Source organism: Anas platyrhynchos, chromosome 3 (assembly GCF_047663525.1).
Source record: "Anas platyrhynchos isolate ZD024472 breed Pekin duck chromosome 3, IASCAAS_PekinDuck_T2T, whole genome shotgun sequence".
Classification (NCBI taxonomy): domain Eukaryota; kingdom Metazoa; phylum Chordata; class Aves; order Anseriformes; family Anatidae; genus Anas; species Anas platyrhynchos.
Genome location: NC_092589.1, coordinates 30,824,353 through 30,849,099, shown reverse-complemented (window position 1 = coordinate 30,849,099; position 24,747 = coordinate 30,824,353). Strand labels below are relative to the sequence as shown.

Below are 24,747 nucleotides of genomic sequence, written 5' to 3'. Positions count from 1 at the left end.
TGGCTGCAGTCGGTTCTCTGATCAGCGCTGCGCTGCCTGGCGCTTCCCGTGTGGCGGCGAGTTAAGGCGCTGGAAATACCTTTGTATTAGGTATTTGTATAGGCTTAGATCCGTGCGTGCCTCCTGCCCTTATGCAACCGCCTGAACGAGCGCCGCTCCCCGCTGTAACCGGGCTGGGGGCTGTGTGGGGGGGGGGCAACATGGCGCGGCTGCGCGCGGGCGGGTAATTACGGTAGGGGCGCGCGCGCGGGCGGCCGTTACGGTAGCGGGGTAGGGGGAGGGGAGGGAGGAGAGGGAGGGGGGGGAGGCAGGGCCGACGTGCGCGGGGGCGGGGCGGGCAGTGCTGCGTGCTCGGCCCCGCGAGGCGCGTCTCCCTCGCGAGCTCGGTGAAAGGATTTGGCGCCAGGCGGGTCCGCTCTGCAGCTGCCGCAGCCGCACGCAGCAGCCCAGCCGCGCCACCCACCCACCGCCGCCGCCGCCCGCCGCCGGGGCCTCGGCTCCCAGCCGCTGCTGCAGCCGCCGCCAGCCCCAGCCCCAGCCCGAGCCCGCCTGCCCGAGCCCAGAGCCGCCCGCGCGCCGCCCAGGGACCGAGCCGCCGCCGCCGCCGCCATGAGCTGCTCGCCCGTGAACGTGAAGAAGCTGAAGGTGTCGGAGCTGAAGGAGGAGCTGAAAAAGCGGCGCCTCTCCGACAAGGGCCTCAAGGCCGACCTGATGGAGCGGCTCCAGGCCGCGCTGGACCAGGAGGAGGCCGGCGGGGGAGGCCCCGCCAGCAGCGCGGCCGAGCCTGGCAACGGCAGCATGGAGGGGGAGGCGGCCGAGAGCGGCGGCGGCGCCGCGCAGCTCCGCCAGGCGGGAGGCCCCGACCAGGCCGCGGCCTCCGCGGCGGAGGACGACGACGAGGAAGGGCTGGAGGCGGCCGATGGCGACGCCATGGAGCTGGGCGAGGAGAACGGCGAGCGGGCGGGGGCCGGGGGCGGCCCGATGGAGGAGGAGGCGGGCGGCGAGGAGGAGGAAGAGGAGGAGGAGGAGGACGAGAACGGCGACGACCAGGGCTTCCAGGAGGGCGAGGACGAGCTGGCCGACGACGAGGAGGCCGCGGCCGGCGACGCCAACGGGCACGGCGAGCAGCAGCCGCAGCAGGCGCAGCCCCAGCAGCAGCCCCAGCAGCAGCCCCCGCCGCTCCTCCCGCCGCGCGGCGCCGCCAAGGAGCCCGCGGCCAAGAGCGGCGCTGCCGGCGCCTCGGGCCCCCCAGCGGCGGGCGCGGCGGGCCCCGCCAAGCAGCAGCAGCAGAAGAAAGCGGAAGGCGGCGGCGGCGGCGGCCGCCCGGGGGCTCAGGGCGCCGGGGGTGAGTGCGTGTGGGTGAGGGGGGGGCGGCCGTTAACCCCCCCGCCTCACGGGATGGGGGGGGAGGGGGCGGCTTCCGGGGCGCGCGAGGCGGGCGCGTGGTGCCCCCCCCCCTTAGCCCGCGGGGGGGGGGTCCTGGAGGGGCCGTTGGGAGGGGGCGGAGCCTGAGGGGATGGAGGGGGGGAGGGGAGGCGGCGGGGCCGCTGGGGCGCGCTGTATTGTGCCGCTCGGCGGCCTGACGTCACTTCCGGCCGGGGCGCCGCACGGGATGGCGGCGGGGAGGCCGGGTACAATGGGGGCGGGAGGAGGGGAGGGGGGGGAGGCCCCGCGCGCGCGGGGCTCGCGCCCTGCCCCCGCCCGCCGGGAGGAGGCGCGCGCGGGCACGATGGCGCCGCGGGGGGGGGGGCGGGGGAGGAGGGAGGGGGGGGAGGGAGCGGCCTCCTGTGCGCGCGCCCGGCGGCGGGCACGGCACCGGGGGGGGGAGGGAAGGGGGGGGGGCGCCTCCCGCGGCTTTGTCCCCCTGAGAGGGGCCCGGTGTGTGCCTGCCTGACGCCGCGCGTCCCCGCAGGAGAGGGCAAGGCGGAGCAGAAGCCCGGGGAGAAGAAGAGGGGCGTGAAGAGGCCGCGGGAGGACCATGGGCGCGGGTACTTCGAGTACATCGAGGAGAACAAGTACAGCAGGTAACGGGAGGGGCTGGGGGGCCGGGGGGGGCAACCCGCGCTCACCCGACAGAAACCCGCCTCCTCTAACCTTCCTTCCCTTTGTTCAGGGCCAAGTCCCCTCAGCCACCTGTGGAAGAGGAGGATGAGCATTTCGACGACACGGTCGTTTGTCTTGATACTTGTGAGTAGCCGCGCTTCCCTTCCGTCCGCAGAGATCAGGGTTAGGCTTGCAGTCTTAAAACTGCACTTTGTGAAACGCAGGGCATATGTATTCAACTTGAATTGCCAGGTAACATAGACACATGTTTTCACCGCTTCTCAGCATCCAAAACAACAAAAGGACACATGGGTCTTCATAGTAACAGCAGTAAGTTGAGGTTTCTCCACAAAACCTGTGGCATCATAAAATTTCCTAAAGAAATCTTGACTGGAACACCAATCTAGCCTATAAACTAAGTTGGTTGAGTGTAGAGTGAGCGTAGATAACACTCAAAACAGTGTGAGAAGCATTCTCTGGCATGTGAAATACTCGCTTCAGGAAGTCAAAGAACCAGTGATGCATAGTTAGAGTAGTAAAATTTGTAGAGGAAGCTTCCTGCATAGTTTGCTGAGGCCCTGCTTATTTCTCAGCAATAAATAAACACTTATTTTTATTCTTTCTGATAAATCTAATCAAATGACTTAGGCCTTGGGAATAAAAAAGACCGTTTTTGCAATCCAAGTGTTGAGACTGGTGTAGAAGTGATCTGTTTAAATGGGTGCCAGAGAGAATTGGTCCAGAGAATACAGATGGACAAAAAGATACCAGTAAGAGGGTTTTAAGGCAGTATATCGCGATAGTAGCAACATTAACAGTCTGTGACCAGGATAAACATTTGTATTTTTGAGGGTAAGTATAAGGAACTATTACAGAATTAAACCCAGGTAATGTGCTAACTCATCGGCTTAAAATGCTGTGAAAGAGAACCTCTAAGCTTTGGCTTTATTTGGCATGGCATGTTTCCTAGTAGTTTTTTTCCTCCTGAGAAATTCAAGGATGCATGAGTTTACAGCCACGTATATGCCAGCCTTGACATTCTGTTAACTAAATTTCAACCTTCAAGATGCAGACTTGGTGAGTAGCAATCTCTGTGGGAGTTCCTAATTCTCCCAATAATTGACTAGTAGCTACTTCTGATTATTAGATTATTATTCCTAGCAGAAAACTTTGTTACTGGATGAACTGTATTTTAAAAGCGTTGACAGGTTGTCTGGAGCGCAGAATCAACCACGTCTTCAAGACTGAATTGTGTAGCAGTTTGGCTCCCTTCTACTGGACTGTAACAGGCCAGATATAAGAGATTTACTGCTCTCAAGTGCTTTTTTTTACCTGTCACATAAGAAGGCTATTACTTGATTCCCATTTGCTGCTCTAAAATTAACCTACAGAGAGAGGTTTCTACTGTATATTCCTTTTGTTTGGTTTTCATGCAACAAATTAGTGCTACAAAACACAAAAACGTATTAATGAGAACACTTGAGTCACAAACACGGTAGCTGTAACCAGAGATGGCTTCATGCAAACAAAACAAGATCTTGTGCATGAGAATTACCAGTAATACCGGGAAGACTGCATTTTAGTGCATGTGCTTGGACACCATGCAGATACTAGGGCAGAAGATAGTCTCTGCTTCCTGATTTTACACTTTTCTTATAAATATCAAATAGGTTTGGAGTTCATTCTGTGGATTCCTTGCTCTATGGCATTCAAGGCCATGTCCCACACCTCATGTGACTGTTCTGCACTGTCACTTTTTGAAAGCTACTAGGACATGAGCAACTTGGTGGTGCTCCAGCTTTGAAGATGCACATATAACAAAGGTTCTGTGTAAGGTTCCTGGGGTTCTTTTAGAATGATGGGTGAATTCATATTGCAGATCACACTTCCTGAGTGAAACGTTCTCTTACCACATTCTGCATGCTTAACCTATTGGCACTTGATTGAACTGACTTTATTCTAATTGACTTAATCTAATTGGACTTGCTAAAGGACTGTATTCACCAAAGATGGTGCTGCTTTCAGTACTTTAAAGAAAAATACTTGTGTTTGTACTTACCTACATAGCTGCCCTTAGGTTTGGGTATGAGGGATAAGACTTGACAAAACCGTGCCTAGCAAACCACTCAAGGAGCAAAGACAAAACAGTGGGAATTTGGTGACAGAGCATGGTAGTACCTTGAAAATCAAATCTGTTGTTAGTTAGGTTTCCCCGGGGTTTTGGCTGAGCTTCAGGCTGCAGCTTTAGGCGTGTATTCATTTCTTTTCCTGAAAGATGGTGAACAGTTGCCAAATGCCAGCTATTTGTCTTAAAATAAGTGGAGGCTTATACTTGTGAAAGCTGAAATCCCCCTTAATGCATAAAATTTGAGAGTTCTGCTTTATTTTTATTAATAAACTATGATTTTTGTTAACAGATAACTGTGACCTGCATTTTAAAATCTCAAGAGACCGGTTTAGTGCTTCCTCACTGACCATGGAAAGCTTTGCTTTCCTTTGGGCTGGTGGGAGAGCCTCTTACGGAGTTTCTAAAGGCAAAGTCTGCTTTGAGATGAAGGTGAGTTAGACTGATGTTTTGCGGGAGACTGTTTTAAGTAGTTAAATACAATAACACTGTTTATACTTGCCATTCTTTCAGTCCTCTTTTTACTTACTTGGAACTAATTCAGGTGAAGAGAGCTTAAGAGCTTTCTGAAATCGTTCTGTCATGAGTCTGTGAAATGGTTCTCAATAGAAGATGACTTAATTAGCGAAACTGCTTCCTTGTTCAAAGGACTTCCTTTAAAAAAAAAAAAAAGCTGTGCTTGACCCGAATGTGTAACTTCTGGTTTTAGTTTCGAACCAAGAATTTCACTTTGCACTTTATGCATTAGAACTTAGAGACTTAAGACACAAGTCAGAAGTTTGCTTATGTTTTCTGAAGATTACAGAAAACTTGGATTTAACAAAAAAAAAAAAAAAAGGCACCTACAAAGCACCACTTACACCAGGAAGTTGGATAGCTGACCTCCAGAGGTTCCTTCCAACCCAAATGATTCTGGGTTGTGTACACAATGAATGTGAGTATTTAGCTGGGCATTTCAGCTTAGAGAGCAAGAGTTCCCTTCAAGGGTAAGAATGGAAAAGCTTCCAGCCTTGTAATAAACAGATTTCTCCAACCTGGTAAGGGAGGAAAAGCAGGATGCACAAACCTTGATTTGGGTTTTTAGTGATGTTAAAGCCTTGCTTGTGTATGATGTGTGTACACACGCTTACTCTGTTCTCTTCCTCCAGTACTTGCAAACCCAACTGCTACCGTGAGGACGGGGTAGTGATCCCATTCTCTGCGCTATTGCATTGAGAGATTTCTGTGCCTGTTGGTGCTTATAACTTTGGAAGGACAATGAAGTGTAACTGATGTCACTGTCTATTGCCCTGTTCACTTCTAAATAAGCTTGGTTAAGGTTTCACCTTGGTTACCTGACTCAAGTACTCATGGAAACTGGTGGGATAGTGGTCAGTTTTTCCACTCTATTTGGTGAAATCTATTTAAAAAAAAAAAAAGCTTGATTCCAGTTATGTTGTTTGGAAGCTGGCAACTTGCCCAATAGCTCTGTTTGCTGTGGAAAGGGATGAGTGTAATATTTTTCCATATCTATCTAGAAAACTGTTTTCATCTAATACCACACTGTATTGGCAAAGTAATTTACTGTTAATCCCAAAGTTCTGGCCTTTTGTTTTTCTAAATTAGATTAAGAATTTTTTGTAGACTGCAGTTTTAATAGTGTCAAGGATTGAGGTTTTTGGCCGCTAAGAGGGACTGCTATGAGTAAGATCTCCGAAGGTATACATGTTATCTTGCATCTCCATCAGGCAAGAGATGGGAGTATTGAGCAATTGGTTTGTGTTCTCACAGACTTGGCATATCTTACATTTTTGTAGATGTTTATTCAGACTAGGCCAAGATTTAACCAAAGTATAAAGCTTTTGGATGTTTGCATTGTTTCCATTTTATTGGCGTTTTTAAAAAGTACTATGCATTAACTTTCTTAATGAATAATTTAAAAATAGGTTACAGAAAAGATCCCTGTTAAACACCTGTATACAAAAGACATTGACATACATGAAGTGCGAGTTGGCTGGTCACTGAACACAAGCGGAATGTTGCTGGGTAAGACTTAAACATTTGGTTACTTCTCTGTATTGTGTATGTGGTTGAAATCTGTAGTCTTTTTTTTTTTTTTTTTTTTTTTTACCCTTAACTGGATAGGAAAAGCTTAAGTGATCTTAATCGATGTATTCTGAAAAGTGGTCTCAGTTTGGATCGTTCTGAGTGTTGTGGGAGAAAGTTTATTACCAGGACCAAACAAGGTTAAGTATTCAGGCTTATACAGGAGGGTATGATTTGAGTTAATTCTTTCGGTGGTCAAGTGTGGGTTGTGGAGAACCTTCCTGGAGACTTGACAAGGTTAAGCATCTCCTTTTCATGTAATGTCATAAATAGGAAGATGATTTTCTGCTTTTTTAAAAAAAAAAAAAAAAGAAAGATGTATAAGGCTACATGATAACATCATCATTCTTTCAAAGCAAGGGAAGAATTCTCATTTCTAAAAGTAGCTAGAACAATGAACAACTTAATTAGATAAATGGGAACAGATAATTATGGTATTTTAACTAATACCTGCTGCTGAGATATGTCTGTGGGAAGCACATATGAGTAGGGATATTCTCCTAGCAGCAGCTTTCTAGTTACTGAAGTACTTAAGTTCCACCTGAGTTCTTGTGTTTGACATTTGCTGTTAGCTTGTTCCTTGCAGCTTCATTCATCCTCAGCTGTCCCATAGGCTGAATGTCTACTAAACTCCCTTTAAAATGGGGAGGGGTAAGTGCTACTGGAGACTTAATTCAGAAAGCCTTTGTGACCAGCTGCATTACAGGTATACTGGTGCATAAACAGGTCTTCAGAGTTTAAAAATACTTAACTCGTGTCTTTAGTGTTTCAACTTTATGTCAATGTGAATGTGGAACCAGTAGCATAAGGCTCTTAAGGGTGGGGGAAATGCTGCTGTTCAATCTCAAATTGAGTGTGTTGAGTACTTAAATGCAAGAATAAGCTGTAGCTCTTCTGGGGGGTCATAGCTTGTTTTAGCATCAGTTAAAACATCCTGAAAAACAGTTCATTTAAGTAGCTGTAAAGTGACTGCATTTCTAAACAGCTAGGTAAAAATGCATGTTAATAAGTTTAAATTTCTTCTTCAGGTGAAGAAGAGTTTTCTTATGGATATTCTCTAAAAGGAATAAAGACATGCAATTGTGAGACTGAAGACTTTGGTGAGAAGTTTGATGAAAATGATGTGATTGGATGTTTTGCTGTAAGTTTTCTCTTAAATTTTCTCTTGAGGAAAAACATCCTTGCATTTTCAGGCTGCTTTGTGGGAAGCAGTAAATGAAATCCCCAAAAACATGGAGCAAGACAAGTTGCTTAACATAGGGAGGAGGTAGAAATAGCATGTATTTAAAATGTATAAAAACCAGTTGCTGCTCTCAATTGTTTTCACACTCACAGGCAATGTCTTCTAAGGCTTTAAATACTCAGATACTAAAACCAATTTAAGAGGAAATGATCAATATAAGAGATCATGATCGATTTGACCAGTTTGAGAGAAAGCCTTTAAGGATTTACTTCATGATAAAAGTGGTTATGCAAGTTAAGTTAATGCAACTAGTATAGCGAAATGACTAATGTGGCTTGTACAACACAAGATTGGTGTCTTTGTGCAAACTAATGCTTTGTCTGCAAAACAGAACTTTGATGGTGATGAAGTGGAACTCTCATATTCCAAGAATGGACAAGAGCTCGGAGTTGCATTCAAAATCAGTAAGGAAGCTCTTGATGGGCGCCCACTCTTCCCACATGTTCTCTGCCATAACTGTGCAGTTGAGTTCAACTTTGGTCAGAAGGAGGAACCTTACTTTCCTGTACCTGAAGAGTACACCTTCATCCAGAAGGTCCCCCTGGAGGACAGGGTCCGAGGACCAAAGGGGCCTGAGCAAAAGAAAGATTGTGAGGTAAGTTTCTTGTTTTATCTCCAAGTTGTTGAGGCAGAGATGAACAGAAGTGGTGGAGTACTATATGTACTATAATAGAAATTTTCCCTTTTTGCTTGGATACTTTAATACTTGGTGTATCCCATGACTATCTCTTCCCCATTCTCAATTTCCATTACACTTCTAGTCTTAGTTGCATATTAAAGATCTGTGAACTAGTATCTCAAATATAGAACCTGTCGTAATAGGTGGTGATGATGATTGGCTTGCCTGGAGCTGGCAAGACTACATGGGTTACTAAACATGCAGCAGCAAATCCTGGGAAATACAACATTCTTGGGACAAATACTATTATGGACAAAATGATGGTAAGTGATAGTACAACCTTCTGTATGTTGGTATGTTAAAGGCTGGCAGTCAATCCAAGGTCTTTGGCTGCCAGGGGATTCTCTTGGATGTAAGAAATAAAAGAAACAGATGCTTGTGACCGCTAGTAACCACTAAGTCTTCTGTCTTGCTGAGCTACTTCTCAGCAGGATTCTGAAGCTTTTCTATTGTTGTACTGTATAAAAAGTTTAAGTATTTGCATTTATTTGTTATTGTCCGCAGAACATGCAGCTTTTTGAATGTAATGAGTATACGTTAGATTCAGCTGCATTGATTCACCTAGATTCTTTATAAAGCTGTACAGCTTATGAAGGCTTTGGGAGTTTCAGTTATGAGTTTGTGGCTGTGGCCTTAATAACCTTTGAGGCCAAATGAGAAGAGCAGTGAGTAAAACCATGTGAACCATGCATAGAAGGACTAATCTAACTCTGGGAAATCTCTGTAGGTTGCAGGTTTTAAGCGTCAGATGGCAGACACCGGGAAACTTAACACACTGCTGCAGAGAGCTCCGCAGTGTCTTGGAAAGTTCATTGAGATTGCAGCTCGTAAGAAGCGGAATTTCATTTTGGATCAGGTAGAAGCTTCACTAAAAAATTGTTCTGGAATTCTGTTATAGGCTCTAGTGTAGTAATTAAATGGGATTAAAGTTACGTTGTAATGGCAGTTGTTGCACTTAATTGACGTAATATTGGTTCCGGGGGCACAGTTGTGATACTGCTACAAATGCTTGTCTGAACTTCTCTGGATTTATGGGATGTGGGAGGCATAGTGTTGTAACACTTGGATATGAACTCGTAACTTTGCATTATGCAGCATCTTTATGTCCAGTTATATGTAAACTTCATTGCAAGCTCTTGTAGAGGTGAAGTCTATACACCATAAGTTGACTTCCTTAACTCTTACAATGACAGCTACGTGTAGTAAGTTACTGCATTTTTTTCAGACAAATGTGTCTGCAGCTGCGCAGAGGAGAAAAATGTGCCTGTTTGCAGGCTTCCAGCGCAAAGCAGTTGTTGTTTGCCCAAAAGATGAAGACTACAAGCAAAGAACACAAAAGAAGGCAGAGGTGGAGGGAAAAGATCTTCCAGAGCATGCAGTTCTCAAAATGAAAGGCATGGAACATAATCCTATACTGTGTTTTAGGATGCTGAGTATCTGCTTAAAGGATTAAGTAAACCTGAAATCTAAAAATTCACGTTATCTTAAACAGTTGTACTTTAAACAAAACTGGAAGACTACTGTAACTTGTAGGACAACACTATATTGTGTTCCCTCTGCTGCAGTCCTTAACACTACTCATTTATGCTGATATGCTTCATGCAGATGCACAAAGCTGTCTTGGCATAAAGTGCCCTATTTAAGTGACATATTTGGCAGAAACTGGTGTTCTGAGTGGAGGCTTATAAAAGAAAAAAAAAAGATATAGGCAGAATGCTTTCAAGGTTTGGAACAGTACTGGCAACTCCATGGAGACCCGTTTATTTCTTTTGTCACTCTTACATACCTAAAATGCTCAAATTACTTAATCTTGTCCCTATGCTGAGGGAATGCAGGGGGTGGGAGGCAGGATGGGAGAAAGGTGGTTAAATACGGCTTGAATTGTAGCTGAATGGAGATGCTGAATACTCAGTGTTTTTGCAATTATAGGGAACTTCACACTGCCAGAGGTAGCAGAATGTTTTGATGAAATAATCTATGTAGAGTTGCAAAAAGAAGAAGCTCAGAAGCTCTTGGAACAATATAAAGAAGAAAGTAAGAAATCTCTTCCGCCAGAAAAGAAACAGAACACTGGCTCAAAGAAAAACAAGAAGAGCAATAAAAATCAGTTTAATAGAGGTCAGAGGGGACGTGGAGGATTCAACATGCGTGGCAACTTCAGAGGAGGAGGTGAGCCTAGAAATAAGCCTGTAAATTCTGGAGATGGTACCTGCTGTGCAAAAAGCCTGTTGTGCAGTACTTCATTTGCAGTTACTGCGTGGTGGTAAGCTTGATCTCAACTCCAGGAAGTTTTTAATACCCTGGCATGTAGTGCAAAGTTAGTTTTACAACTTCATCCAGGATTTTGATGATGGTCCTCACTTCTAATGCTATTCATGTGGTTTGAGACACAATGTCCAAGTCTCTGTTGTAGGTTTGGTGTTTGCTCGTGCATGAGACCCTATTAGAGGGGTTTTACATGCTCATATTTCTTTACTATGACCAAGCTCGACTTGAAATCTTTGCATTGAAGTCTTTGTTCTGAACTTGGCTACATATTTCTATAACGTGGTTGTGTTCTTGCTTTGAACAATGATCTTCCCATAAGAAACACTGAAGACCTAACAGTGACTTGATGTGAGTGCCTTTCTCCCTGCAGTCCCTGGCAATCGTGGTGGATACAACCGGAGGGGAGGCAACATGCCTCAGCGAGGTGGTGGAGGTGGTGGCGGCGGCGGTGGCAGCAGCGGTGCAATTGGCTACCCGTATCCTCGTGGCCCTGTCTTTCCAAGCAGAGGTGGCTACTCAAACAGAGGGAACTATAACAGAGGAGGAATGCCCAACAGGGGAAACTACAACCAGGTAATGCTTTGGGGAGGGCTTAACAGTCACTGGGCAGTGCTGTGGACAGCGCTGTGTGAAAGACTTGGCAGCTGTGAATTGTGGCAGACCTGGTGGTTGTGGTACGCTAATTCCACAGTAAAAGGTCTGGCTTCTAGTTTTGTGCACATGCCTAGAGCTCTAAACATTGTCTAAGAAACTAACATGGATGCAGTGGTTTCCTGGTAAGACTTTACCTGAGTTCTGTTAAGCTGAACGTTTTTAGGGCTTGGGTTCCATTTAGCAGTCCCTGGATCTGGGTGCTCTGACAGGTGAGAGTTGCCTCTTGCAGTTGATGTAGGATGCAAACACTCAGGTCTGGTTTAGTTCCGCACCTTCAGTTGAGCTGGAACTAGGCACGGCTTGTTCCACTACGCAAGGTGTGCAAATACCTATTTAAGAATGAGTAGGTTAAAAAAAAAAGGTATTTCTGTAACTTCACATTGTGCATGAAACTTGGTATGTTTTATTACTGCCTATTCCCTCCCCTACAAGTCCCCACCTGACCCCCAATAGCAATAACCCGTGTTTGGCCCTAGGGTCAAGGTGTGTCTTCAAGTAGAAAGAAAAGCAAGGAGCATTTAGAGCTTTCTGGAAATAGCCCTGGAGAGAGTCTGTTTTGCTGTCTGATGTCAAACACCAATTAAAGACATGCCAGCCTCGGTCTTAACTGATGGAATATCAGTGAAAGTATTTGAAAACATAATTTTGATTACTGAAGAGCCAGCAGATGGAGCCCAAGCTAGTAAACATGGATTAGGTTTGTCTAATGCTGACAAACAGGGGAAATGCTGTGTTTTATCTAAAGTTTTGTGGATGAACTATTTCCAGTTGTATGAGCTGTATCCTTTTGTCTGATCAGATAACATCCTTGTAACTACGACAGCCTTTCCTAACTAAAAATAGGCAAGCTCTAGTATTTTTAGTTGTCCTGGTGCAGTTTAGCAGCTGGAAATAGGGTGAGTCAAAACTGGATTAGCCAGCTTTCCAGACCACTGAGAACAATAGTTTGAGCTAGCTTATTAGTTTTAGTGGTGTTGACCCATGTTTTAAAAATCAGTTGCTTGGAGGAGGCTTTTGGCATTGTTTTTATTTTAATTCTTTAACCTAGACCTGATCCCTTGTGTTTGGAAGATGCTGTATGATATGTGATCTTCTAGTGGCAATAGAAAGACTTGGTAGTGGTGTATTTCTTAAAAAAAAAAAAATGTAATAATAATAATAAAAAAATAAAAATCTCCACAGATGTAGTAGTTCAAAACTGTTGTCCTCTTTCAGAACTTCAGAGGAAGGGGAAATAATCGTGGCTACAAAAACCAATCTCAGGGCTACAACCAGTGGCAGCAGGGTGTAAGTAATAACAACTAAACTTGTTCCTTTTTGCTGATTGTTAATTGAGTGTTTGAAAATGCTGTCTGAAATAATTAGAAGAAGATGTGTAATCAGAACTGGATAGCATAATCTTCTAATGCCAGGTAATATTGCTATAAATAGTTTTCTCTGCAAAGCTTAATCTGTCTTGATGTATCAAATATCAGCCGTGGCTTATTGGTCTTAATGGTATGAAGTATTTGGCTTCATGTTGCTACTGTGAAGTGAACTTAACTGTCTTCAGTTCTTCAGGAATTTGCTGTTGTTTGGGAGGACTTGAATCAGGAGGACTGCATGTTTGTTAAAGATGTTCCTTCTGTAAGGAGCTAAGTTAATTTTAACTATTTATCCGTTTATTGCAGCAATTCTGGGGTCAGAAGCCATGGAGTCAGCATTATCACCAAGGATACTATTGAATACCCAAATAAATGAACTGATACATATTTCTCCAAAACCTTCACAAGAAGTCGACTGTTTTCTTTAGTAGGCTAACTTTTTAAACATTCCACAAGAGGAAGTGCCTGCGGGTTCCTTTTTTAGAAGCTTTGTGGGTTGATTTTTTTCTTTTCTTTTTTTGTACATTTTTAATTGCAGTTTTAAAGTGATTCGTAAGAGAACCTCAGCATTGTGCACGATAAGAGAATGTGTCAGTATTTCAGGGTTCTACATTTTATCTGTAAAATGTGACTTTTTTTTTACCACAACAAAAGTAAAACGTTGCTTTGTACCTGGTGTCTTTTTATTAAAGAATTTTCTCCTTTTTCCCCATTCCCCAATTTCTAAGAAACAGTCGTGAGTCATGTCACAATACGATCGAAATGTTAGCAACCAGATTCGTGTGGAGGCTCCTGAGCAGCCCTCACGAATGCCATGAGATACTGTAAAGCTCCGTATTACACTCCATCCTCTCTATACAGCTTTGGGGTGGGGAGGGGAGGAGGGGGAGGTAAAAGTTTCTGGCAATAACTAGGACTTCTTTTGTAACACTTGGAGCTCAATAAGATTTTGGGGGCAAAGAGGAAACCTGGAGCTAAATAGGGAAGGTGGAGTGTATGTAGAAGCTCTTAAAGTTGTAAAACTTTGGTTGCATTACTTGTGGAGGCTCAAACTTGTGAAGGTACACCACCATAATTTCTTTTCCATTTGTTCTGCATTTTGATTCTGAAAAGAAGCTGGCTTTGCCCATTTCTTATTAAACAAAACTTGTTGTAAATCCAGTTGTCTAATGGGATCTATATGAAGTTAGCTGTGTGTCTGTATAACTTTCCCCACAAAATACTGTATACCTAGTGTGCTTGTAGTAGTTACTCCACCATTTTGTAAGCTAATGAAACTGTGAGTCACCCATTTTATATCTAATTTTTAATCATGTCAATTCTCAAATGGGTGTATCTCCGTAGCCTGCTGATTCCTTTTTCTCTTTAAAGAAAGTGGGTGGAGAAATTTAACTCTAGACGTTTGTTTGCAATAAAATAAATTCATTTTACTCTTGTTTTGGGATTGTCGCCATCAAGGTCTAAAATCCCTTTAAGGCTATAAAGAGGAAGAGAATGTATGGAAGTGCTGATGTTGGACAGTTCTAAACTCATTACTGTGTACATGCTGAAATAACTTGTGTTTCTTTACAAATCTAAACCGGTGGTTGCTCTGTTAGAGATGTATCACATGTATAATCTCACAATTTAACATGGTTATGTGTGTAGGGCAAAAGTCTTTTGAGTTGCACTTGCATCATGTAAATCCACTTAAATCTATTTATTGTAAAATAGAAGCCAGGGGAGGAGTGGGGGAAGATACCGCCCCGGGAATAGGACAGAAGGAGGGTTGTCGCAGAATGAAACCCGGAGCTGGAACAGAGCGCTTCAATTTGTTTTAACTGCTACTTTGCTCAGACTTGCGCTTTTGTAACGCTGTAGTGGCAATGTTAGCTAATGATTTACTTGCATCCTAGCACCAGGGAAGGGACGTAACAGTTGTGAATTGGACTGACAGTATACGTGTGAAGGCATTACTGCCAGCAGCGGGGAGGTGGGAGTGCTGTGCCGAGTTGTACTGGCAGTGCACAGACTAGCAGAGGCTTACCAGCAGCAGCATAGACCTAGAGGCAGTGTAGTGTGCTTGAAACTTTCCTCCAATGTTAGTCGATTTCTTATAGTCTTTGGAAGTACAGATAAAGTTGTGTTGCTCTTCTAGCCTTTATAGCAGATGACATTGCATATTGACATTAAACATTAACAGCACCACCTCCTTGTTAATACTGCTTTAAATCATCCCTTTACTTTGAACAAGAAAAATGTAAGTTGTCTTTAAAGAAGCATTATTTAATGAACTAGAAGTATGGGAAATATAAACCCAACTCTGTTTTTGCTGAAATGGAATTTTCTTTAGACGAAAACAACATTAGTGTAATTAAATTCCATGTCCCCTCTGCCTTCCTCCTAAGAACCTAACACTTTGTATGGAGTGCTGATCCTTTGCTTATTTTGGTACTCTATAGAATTATATAGTCTTAAATATAAGAGCCTACGCTTACTATGTGCTTGTAAAGTTTGTATTTTAATTCAAAAGTCTGGGATGTTTTGTTTTCTATTCAACATACGGTGTTAATAATGCCACAACTGAGAGGAAGGGCTTTAAGCGTTACACAAAGGCCATAGGAGTATGTAGTAATACTCCTGCGTGAGGAAAAGATGCCTCAAGTTGTTCAGCAATATGTGCTGTCTGGGCTCTGAGTTGCAGAAACCAAGCCATTCCAACATTAAGCATCATGGAGGTAACATTTAATTCAGAAAGTCCAAATACTTTATCGCTATAGATCAGAGCCTCACTTGGTAAGGCTTTGCTCAGCCTGGGTTCATCCCTGAAGGAAAAAGCCTTCAAGTTACCTTAGCTCCACTTACTCAAATGAAAGGGATTTATTTTAGTGTGAAAAGGGCTTGTTACTGAGGCAGTCACTAATATTAAAGTAATTGCGGGTTAAAAAAGGGAAAGCTAGTGGCTACACAAATGCAAGGCAAGCCCAGCTGTATGTTGTCAAGATGGGAGGCTGGGGCCATCTGTCACGTTGAGCAACTTCTTGCAGCTTATAAGGACTTGTTTACGTGAGGCAGAGCGCCCGGATCACGGCAGCTGTGCTGCTGGCAGGGGCACCGCACATGCTAGCGGCACGTAGTGTAGGGTGGGGGCATAGGGGGGCTCTGAAAGCTGTTCAAAGCTGGAGGGCTTCAGCCCTGGGGTGGTGGCAGCAGCGCTGGGAGGTGCTGCCCATGCTCGTGTTAGCAGCTGTAGCGGCCTCGTGAAGCTGCCTGCACCTTGCACTGCTGCTGCCCTGTGTTGGGATGGCCTGAGCTGAAGGCAGGTCAGGGCTGGGGAGTTCCCATGTCCAAAGCAACCCAAAGTGCTTGTGGTCTTCCAGCCCTAGCTGGTAGCAGTCCCTGGAGTACCTGTACACATGGGGTAAGGGTGGGCCTTTCCCTGACGGGCTGGTGTTGGCAAGGGGCTGTGTCCCTGGGGCTCTGTGCATATTGGGCTCACCCCAAAGCGCTCAGGTGCCTGCAAACGCTTCCCTGGGGGACGTCGGGGTTTGGCTTTTGCTGTGGGGTGCCTTATGAGACCCCTGTGCTCAGAAGCAGGCTCTGCTGTAAGGAGTTGCCCTTTCTTGGTGTTACACTGCTGGGCTGTGTGGGATGTCCTCAGCAGTGCTGTGGGTGTGAGCATGTGTGTGCGCCATCATCCATGCACGTGGCACCTCTATCGGACAAGTTCCTTTGGGTGCCCATTGCAGAATAATTCCTGGTCAGCTAAAACTGTCAGAAATTGCTCTTCTCCCTCAATACTGCCCAATCTTTCTGACAGTGGGAGTGATGCAACCAGCGTTCTGGCAATGCCAAGTGCAGCCCATGCCACTTGGATTAAAAGAAAAAACAAACTGTGGTGTAAGCCACTAGGTTGTCCAAACCTCCTACTACAACACTATCTGTTTTTAATGTAAATAGCCCGTGAAGTCATTTTCTAAGATGTGGTTTCCCTATCCATGACCTTTAGGAAAACCAGACCAATGCTTTCTAGAAGTGCAGCTTCAGACTATGCCCCAAGATACAGAGCTCAGTTACAGACGCGAGGTGCTTTAATACCTCTGCAGATGTTCAGCAGCCAAATTTGAGACTCACAAGTGAAGTGTGCATACGCCTCAGTCCTGTACTACAGCCTGAAACACTGCAGGGGATGGGGACAGCTGTAGGTCATCACAAAAAGCCACTGCAAGGGAAGCAGAAATTTAGAAGGGCAGCTTTATAACTCAAGGGTTAACAGACCCATTGTGGTGAAGTTAGAGCAGCACCCCGGTCATGCAGAGCTCACCTACTCCTAGACAGAGTGGCTGCGTTTAGGTGGAGGGGGAAGGGGGCCTCTCTGTACCTTGCTAGCAGGAGTGCGTGCACACTGAGGTGCCTCCTCCCGTTTTTGGAGCTGGCAGTTGCAGGGAATCAGTCAGCTGAAGTCAGGACTTGGCCAGCAGTTCGTCTGTACAGGACTCGCCTCAGTTCGTCTCTCTGCCAGTGCTGGGAGGGGCAGGAAAATTCAGCAAGGAGTAAATAGCTACATAAACTCAGCGGTGGCTTAAAAAAAAAAAAAAAAAAAAAAAAAAAAAAAGATGCTAAACATTTAACATATTGTCACCTTCAAAGGAGAAAGAGCAAAGGCAAAGGTAGAAAACTTGTAGTACAATTTCTAATGCTTGGCTCATTGCCATTGGCCCTTCTGCACCAGCATAACCTTAGAGCAAGCTTTTGTTTTTGTTCCGTTTCATGTTTTAGTAAACAACCTTTGCAGAATCATTTTGGTCCTGAAAGTTACTGAAACTGAAACCAGGGGTAAGAGAGCTCGGCCAAACTTTTTCACACTTAGAGAAGTTTCATGATGTGATGTCAAGGGAAGATGCAATTTACACAAAATAATGAAGCTGGATCTGCTGCCTAATCAGCAGCAGATTATTGCTGCTGCTTACTGGGACACCTGTGATAACTGACGTGGCACAAAAACACCTGTATGCATTTTCTGGTCTGAATGAAACCTTAGCTTCTGCCGCATTCACCTACATTAACTCTTCTAGCACTCTGCTCAGGTTTTCTCCCAACAAACTGACTTGCATTAGAGGGGGAGATGGGTGCTCAGGGAGAGCACTGGCTCTGCAGTGGTGCAGGTGCCTGAAGCAGTTTTAAAATAAAAAGGTCCAGCAGTACTGAGCACTCCCTGAAAGAATTCCCCAGTTGTACCTGGATGCTTCAAGTACCAGTAATTGTTTACAAGGTGAGAGACACACAAAGGACTTGATTCTTTTTTTCTTTTTTTTTTTTTTGTGACACAGGCTGGAGCTATGTTTGGGCCCTGCTGAACTTTCAGCTCTGTGGGGCTGTTGAGCAAGCTGATAAGATAAGCCCTTGTGTTATAAAAGGACTTTTGCCTTTATGGTAAGAAGGTGGTAGAGGGGGGAGAGGAAACGAGTGTCTTCTTGGAGGGATGTTTGATGGCTTTGTCCAGCTGCCTGCTCCGAAGCTCCCAAGTCTGTGGTCATTGCCCCCTCTACGTCATCTGCCACTACCAAGAGGGGTTGATCCATCCTTGCAATTGCCTTGCAGATCAATTTAAGCAGTAATTTCTTATATTGCACCCCGTAGCCTGCTCCTCCTCAGACCTAATCCAACTCCTCCCACCTTTTTCCCAGAGGACATGCACTCTGGCTCTACCACCACTTCACAGCACCCTCCGCAGCTTTTCAGCATCTCCGTCAGCCAAGAGGCCAAAGCTGGACAGCAACATTGCACGCAGTGTGGCGTACTGGGGGTGAGTGCTCCCGTGGATTTTCTGGCTGCGTGCCCCCCGATGCAGCCCAGCCTGCGGCATGCCGTGTTCGCAGCGAGAACTCTGCTGGCCCACGTTAACTTGGCAGTCACTGTAAGCGCTGTTCCTGCAGGGCGCCTGGTTCCCAGCCTCTACTGTGCACTGCTGTACAAGCAGCCACATCATCATCACCATGGGTGGTACGGAGCTGTTAAACAGGAAGTCAAGCACCTCAAAAATCAGTATTAGCCATAAACAACTTGTGCAAGTGAAATGTCTTGTGTGTTCTCCCTCTGGCTCAGGGAGACGTCAGAGGAGGAGACTGCGCTAGAGTAACAAAAACTACTTCAGTACTTACACACCAGAGAACGCAATAGCTAAGTGTTACAAAAAGCATTTGGGTTCCAGACCTAAGACAATCTTTCAGCCATAGTCTTCATAGGAACGTGCCTGCTCCTTTCCACAGAGAGGAGGGAGGATTTCTGAGGCGCGGGGCCGCTGAGCACTACGCAGGCTTCCTGTGCTTGAGCCGGCGTGGCTGTGGCAGGATCCCTTCTCCCTGAAGGAACGAGGCCAAGAGAAGCAGCGAAATCCAGCGCTCGATCCCCCAGGGCAGGGGCAGCCCTGCTTTTTGTTGAGGAAAACCTGCAATCTCCTGCGCAGCGAGAGGAACGCAGAGGCCATAGTCTGAGTCTGGGGGATGCAGGCAGAGGAGAGGCTCCCTGGCAGCTCCTGGACATTCTTCAGCCAGAGGCTGCTGCTGTTACTGAGCGGCGGCGCTGGCTCAGCCCCGGGATATCGCTGTGCCTCCATGGCTTGGCAGTTTGCCAGCGCTTTGCTTTTCTTTTTTTTTCAAGAAACAGCCATGAAAGGGAAATGATGGATTCCAACGGCTCCTCTCGGCAGACTCTGTTACAGGAACTGAAGGCGCTGGGTGTTTTCAGGAGTGAACTTACTGTTATACATGCTTACTGCCTTGGAAAGGAGGCTACCCAGCAAGCACTAAGTCCAAGCATCCCCCTCTGGTTCCAAAACTGAACAGTGAGAACTACACCACTGAAAGCAACCGGAGCGTTGGTGGGGGAAGGGAGCAAATGGTTTCCTCCTTGAACGGTGGCTGTATCTGAGGAGCTCCAGCTAACAGGGATCCTCCTGGAGACACCCGGCAGATGGAAAGTGTTTCTGATGCATCAGTAACAGGACTCTTCCCAGTTTTGTCTGCTTTGCAATTGCACGAGTATGCAATTCAATAAAAAGCTGTGGTTTGCAGCACTTCTGTCACAGCCTTGCAGTTCTCCAGGACTGAGAGCTCCCAAAACAGAGTGGGGATGCATCCTTCATGTGCATCCTTTGTGCAGCTTGAGCCACACTTGTCACTGTGTGGGAGAGGCCTTCTGGCTGTGTGGTAGGAGAGAAAGCACTCTGTGACCTGCTCAGAGGCTCTGTGACAAGATCAAGATGTTGCGGTCTTCCCCACGGCCAGACACAGCCACGGAGGAACAGACTGAAATGCCCAGTCTTGATCGGGGCATTACGAGCCTTGTGTCTGCCACATCCTGAACATGTGGACGCCTCTTTCCTTGTACCACGGGGAGCATGGAGAAAAAGAGCACCTGGGTCACCCACTGCTTTAGGTGGAGGTCTCAAGAACACACATGTGGGTGGTAGAGGCATACAAGCCAAAGCATGGTGCTCCCAGAATGAACAGTGATGTAAAAAGCGATGACTAGAAACGGTGAATGGGTTTCTGGGTTGAAAAGCCCATCTTGCATTTCTACTCAACTCTTTTTTTTTTTTTTTTTTTTTTTCCTACTCTACTCTTGCTACTCTAGCAGGAGTATGAAGCCCTCCGTGGTAGTGGTTTGAAGGGACATTCTGATGTTTAGGAAGAAAGAGCTGAGCTCTTTTTATCCGGAGTTTGAGTAGAGGGCTACGAAAGAACATTGCATTTAGATAATATCAGATCTAAAAGCCAAGTAGAACAAGTTCTGTCAGGGTCTCCCAGCGCTGCCTCAGGATGACCCTCCAGGGCTTCAGCTGCTGGATGAATATGCTGTAAGCAAAGCACGTAACAGGCACTGGTAGTTCCAGATTTCCTTGGGGTGCCTGAACAGAGAATCTCTTTATCGAGGAACAGGCTGTTAGAAAATTTTGCTGTATGTTGGGTCTGAAGAACTGCAACAGCTGTTTGTGACATTTTATCCGCCCAATAATAAATCAGTTATCGACTTTACACCTTCACTGATATTACTGATATTTCACCCAGAGCCTGAATGTTTATTGACAATAGGGGAATGTTACTTTTTTTTTAATTTCTTAAGTAACATAACCAAAATAGGCTGGTGGCTGGGGCTATGGGCTCCTGAGTGCATTTGCTTAGAAGCAGCAGCCATAGGCAAAGAGGTCAAAGAGATCTCACCCCATTTCCACAGTATCTGTGCAAAGCGTGAGTGATGAGGTGGAGAGAAAGATCTCTCTCACTGGATTTGACTGCCTGCCAAAGGTAAAGACAGTAAGAACTCTTGATCCAGATAATGAAAAACATGACTATTAGCCAGAGTTGTAAAGCTTGTAGGTGAACCCCAAAACCTGTCATGCGTGTCTACATGGCCCCGAAGGCCAGGACTTCTTGTAGATAAATACACACCACGATCACTGGAGTTGATCACAAGCTGGTTGCCATCAGTGGAGAGATCAGGGAAGAGAATCTATGTAGGCTGAGGGCACATGGCTGCTCCTTGAAACAGCATTTGATAAGCTTGAAAAATAATCAAAGAACACATTTCATTCTATTCAGAGCATGAAGACAGAAGGGGATTCTTTGGTTCTGTTACATACATCACCCCAATATACAGTCTGGGTATTATTAAGCTTGGCCAGTCTGAAGAAAAAGAGCTCCATAATGGGAACTGTCTGCTCCCTGGGTAAATTTGATGTACTCCCAGCAGGCTCCTGGCACGTCCAGAACAGTTGAGGGCTGTGCCCTCTCTTGCTGATGACAGAAGCTGGAAGGGTTAAACTACCCTCCTCAGCACCCAGAGCAGGAGTGCCCTCAGTCTTTACACAAGACACAGGGATGCTGTGACCTGCTTGCATGGCAGCAGGCAGCCCCTCCGCTGGACTGTTCCTAAGCAAACTACGAACCACATACAGAAGAAATACAGAAAGTGCAGGAAAATGTTAGGGGCTTAAGAACAGCTTTAGGCAGGGTTTTGCTAGCAGTGAGTCTGCATTTTACTCACATCACCAAGGCTCTACCTTCTCTTCATCCAGCTGTTCCCCTGCCTCCTTTGAAGGTTCATCAGCTGTACTTGCTGAGTGCAATGTTCCCAGTTTAAGAATGATGTACGTTCCAAGGCCTCGAGTCACATTAGCCAGAACTCAGCTCTACGTCTGACACATTAATTCTTGGTTCTTCAAATTCAAAGGAATTGATCAAAAGCTTGTCATCTTCATCTTCTGAACATGCTCTAAGAACCTTGTTCTGACCAATTTTTCATGGTAATTTTACTTCATATTTGCTTCAAAATTTCACTAGTAATCACCAAGCTCTTGACCTAAGATCCTGAACACAGGAATGAGGGAAGCATGGAAATTAACGTACTAAGCTGAGGTAATTCTTTCACTTGGGAACTCATTACAACCAAGTTCGCACGGTGCTCCATTGTTAGCTGTGTTGCTTACACCAGAAATAACCAGTGTACTCCCCCCACCCTAGAATAAAATCACCCCACCAAAAGCCAGACTCATTTATGAATGACAGGTGAACTTCCCTTTCCAGCACTCTAGGACTTGGGCTGGGTGGCAGTACACAAAATAGCCTGGAAGCCTGCAAAATGAAGCAAGAAAGCAAAGCCAACATCTCCTAAAAATCTCTGCTTGGGTTAAGATGCAACCGACAAGTTTGGGGTAACAGTTTTAAGTGCCTCTCTTGTCAACTTAAAAATTTAGGTTCTGAGCCTGTCACAGTTGTTGATGGCTGAAACATTACATTTGCTATAGCAAAAGGTTCTGGAGAGCAGAGGCAACCTGATCACACACCTCCAATAACAGAGTTGGCAATTAACCTTAGATTGCCACATTTCTGCCGGATGCCTGGACAGAGACTTTGAGTCTGAAAGGCTTGGAGGATGTCCCTCCCTTGTGTGGTGTGCTCCAGTCACTGTGAGAGCAAGGTGCCACAAACCCATTTGTTTACTTTGGTGGTATTTTACATTGCTTTAAAAGTAGAGAGGATTTTATTAACTTCAGAGAGCAAAAAAATGTGTTCTGCTCAGTCACAGTTTGGTGACCAAATAAGGCAACTGTCAGTGCAATAAAGAGGATTTTTTTCCAGTGGTCTCTAAGTTTAAAGGTGTTACACTTCATTCTCTCCTTTTGCAGGCTCATTCAGAGTGCAGAAAAATATATTCAGTCCTACTATTTCTCTTCTGTGTTAGCTATCTATTAAGCTGAGGGGTATTTTGAACCTTGATAAAGCAAGAGCTATCACATCTGTCACTAGCAGCAACAGAGATATAAAGTGCAATAATAAAACAGAGGTACATGCTACATATTTCTATGAATGACTTAGCTTAAAAAAAAAAAGCCAACAGTATTAATAAGAATATAGCTCACTAATTTAAGGAATACTTAGGACTTTGTTTTTGAACATTAAAATTACTTCTGCTAAGTTATTACACTCTTTATTCTCTTATGTATTTACCTCAATTTACCACAGCTAATAGAGATTTTGGGGTTTTGTCCTGTCCCTCACAAAGTTGCTCATCCTTTCAACAGGGGTTTGTCACCCATCAGTCACTTCCAATCCACTTTCCATAGCCGATGCAGAAGCAGCTGTAGCTGGCACTCTGAAGAGCTGTCAGCCTTTTTTTTGAGCCATGTTTAACTATCTGCATTCCTTCCTCTGCTGTTGCTGACCCTCCCCTTTCCTGCCAGCTGAGTCCTGCTCACCGATTCCTCCTCCCCACACTCCCCATTCTGCAGAGGCTGACTTTTGGTTGGCTCAATTTTACCTCTGTTTTTCAATAATGAAACTCAAACATTGGCCAGACTGCCTGCATAATATCTCTTTCCCCATTTTTCTGTTACCATTTGGCACACTCATTTTATGTTTTGTACGGGGAGGCAGCATTAGACTGATGATTTAAGCCATCGGATACACCTGGAATTTGGTTGTTTTTGGCCAGAATCACTAATACTGTCGTTAAGCTGCTATTGGGCTCATGTCCTTACATACAGCAGCCTAAAACAACAGCCAAATAACACTGTAGAGAAATTAATCCTGCTGTTTTCCCCTCGTCATGGTCACTGTACTTACATATTTTAAAGGATGCCCTTCCGTGCATGTTGCCTCCTTTCCTGTCGGCACAGAGCCACATTCTTTTCTCAACAACTTACCTGATTTTCACCCGGATGCTTTTGTTTTCTAAACTCCCCAACTGAACTATGGCCTCACAGCCGGAAGACCCCCTACTTAGGTTGCAGCTCCTTTTCTTATGTCAGATAGGAAAGAACTCAACCATGTGTTAAAATAGGAGCTTGCTAAGTACTTGCTCATGGCTCGCTCAGTTTCCCACTGCCACTCAAAGGGCTTCATGAGGCAACGCCTCCTACACGATCCAAAGAGAGGGAGCTTCTCTCTCCTCTTCACCTCCCAGCATAAAACTACAGAAAACATTTTATCTTGTGAATTAGAGCTACCTATGAGTTGAATTCTGAGCTTGAACTTTCCAGTGAGGACAGAGAGTGTTTCATTTGTACTAACTCAAGCTCTCTGGAGACTTTTTAATATAAATTACTGAACTAAAAGTTCTCCATAAAACTTATCTTCATTCTTTTATTCCCTCCAGAAGAAACAGGAGGAATAGGGAACAAGAATAAATGGTACAGAATACAGGTTTGTTTTCTTCTTGTAAGAGGCTAAACCAGAGAGGGTAAAAGTTCAATCACCTTAGTGTAAACAGCATGCTTGTTTAGTGCTCTCAAGCATATTTCCAAATTAACTAAGTAGAGCAATGCTGCTGTTTACATCTGCACTCCTCCACATAACCCCAGCACCGACAGATCACGAACTCTCTCAGACTAAGCAGAGGGTACTATTTGTGCTCAGTGAATGACTTTAGACGAAAAAGGTGCTTGTAACATGATAAATCATTTTGTAAACAAAAATGATAAATCATTTTGTAAAAAACATAAATGCATCCTCACTGGTGTAAAGAGAAGCATACAAGCAAAGGCATACTATGCCATCATTCATCTTTTTGCCCATATGCCATTAGATCTAACACTATTTCCCAATAAAACAATGTTTCCTTTAAAGCATGTAGATATATTTTTATCTTAAGATTTACAGTGAAATATATTAACAGAACATGCCTTTTTCCATGAACTGCTTACCGTTACTACTTGTAATATTAACTATTATTCCAGCAATTGTTAAGGAAACGTCTCAAAGAGAAGATTTTTAATCAAGTCAAAAGATACTACACAAATACCTGAGGC

The 24,747-nt window shown here is 45.2% G+C and overlaps 1 protein-coding gene and 1 long non-coding RNA gene across 2 annotated transcripts; one reads left to right on the top strand and one right to left on the bottom strand.

Moving 5' to 3' along the window:
• Window positions 1-329: 329 nt before the first annotated feature.
• Window positions 330-13,891, top strand: HNRNPU (heterogeneous nuclear ribonucleoprotein U). The gene is made up of 14 exons (XM_038177442.2): window positions 330-1,345; window positions 1,913-2,024; window positions 2,114-2,187; window positions 4,461-4,600; window positions 6,094-6,193; window positions 7,282-7,394; window positions 7,828-8,091; window positions 8,319-8,438; window positions 8,903-9,031; window positions 9,401-9,569; window positions 10,105-10,344; window positions 10,814-11,016; window positions 12,313-12,384; window positions 12,768-13,891. The coding sequence occupies exons 1-14, from the start codon at window positions 610-612 to the stop codon at window positions 12,819-12,821; spliced, it is 2,526 nt and encodes an 841-aa protein (XP_038033370.2). The 5' UTR covers window positions 330-609; the 3' UTR covers window positions 12,822-13,891.
• Window positions 10,184-19,551, bottom strand: LOC119716528 (uncharacterized). The gene is made up of 3 exons (XR_005264707.2): window positions 16,822-19,551; window positions 16,539-16,662; window positions 10,184-11,426 (listed from the first exon to the last, which is right to left on the bottom strand). It is a non-coding gene; the product is annotated as an uncharacterized lncRNA (long non-coding RNA).
• Between the last annotated feature and the right edge of the window lie 5,196 nt (window positions 19,552-24,747).

Bases quoted from the DNA above. Each gene is read 5' to 3' on its own strand.
- HNRNPU (XM_038177442.2), top strand. From the start codon at position 610: ATGAGCTGCTCGCCCGTGAACGTGAAGAAGCTGAAGGTGTCGGAGCTG. The intron at 6,194-7,281 runs GTAAGACTTAAA...TTTCTTCTTCAG, and splicing joins CACAAGCGGAATGTTGCTGG to GTGAAGAAGAGTTTTCTTAT. The intron at 7,395-7,827 runs GTAAGTTTTCTC...TCTGCAAAACAG, and splicing joins ATGTGATTGGATGTTTTGCT to AACTTTGATGGTGATGAAGT.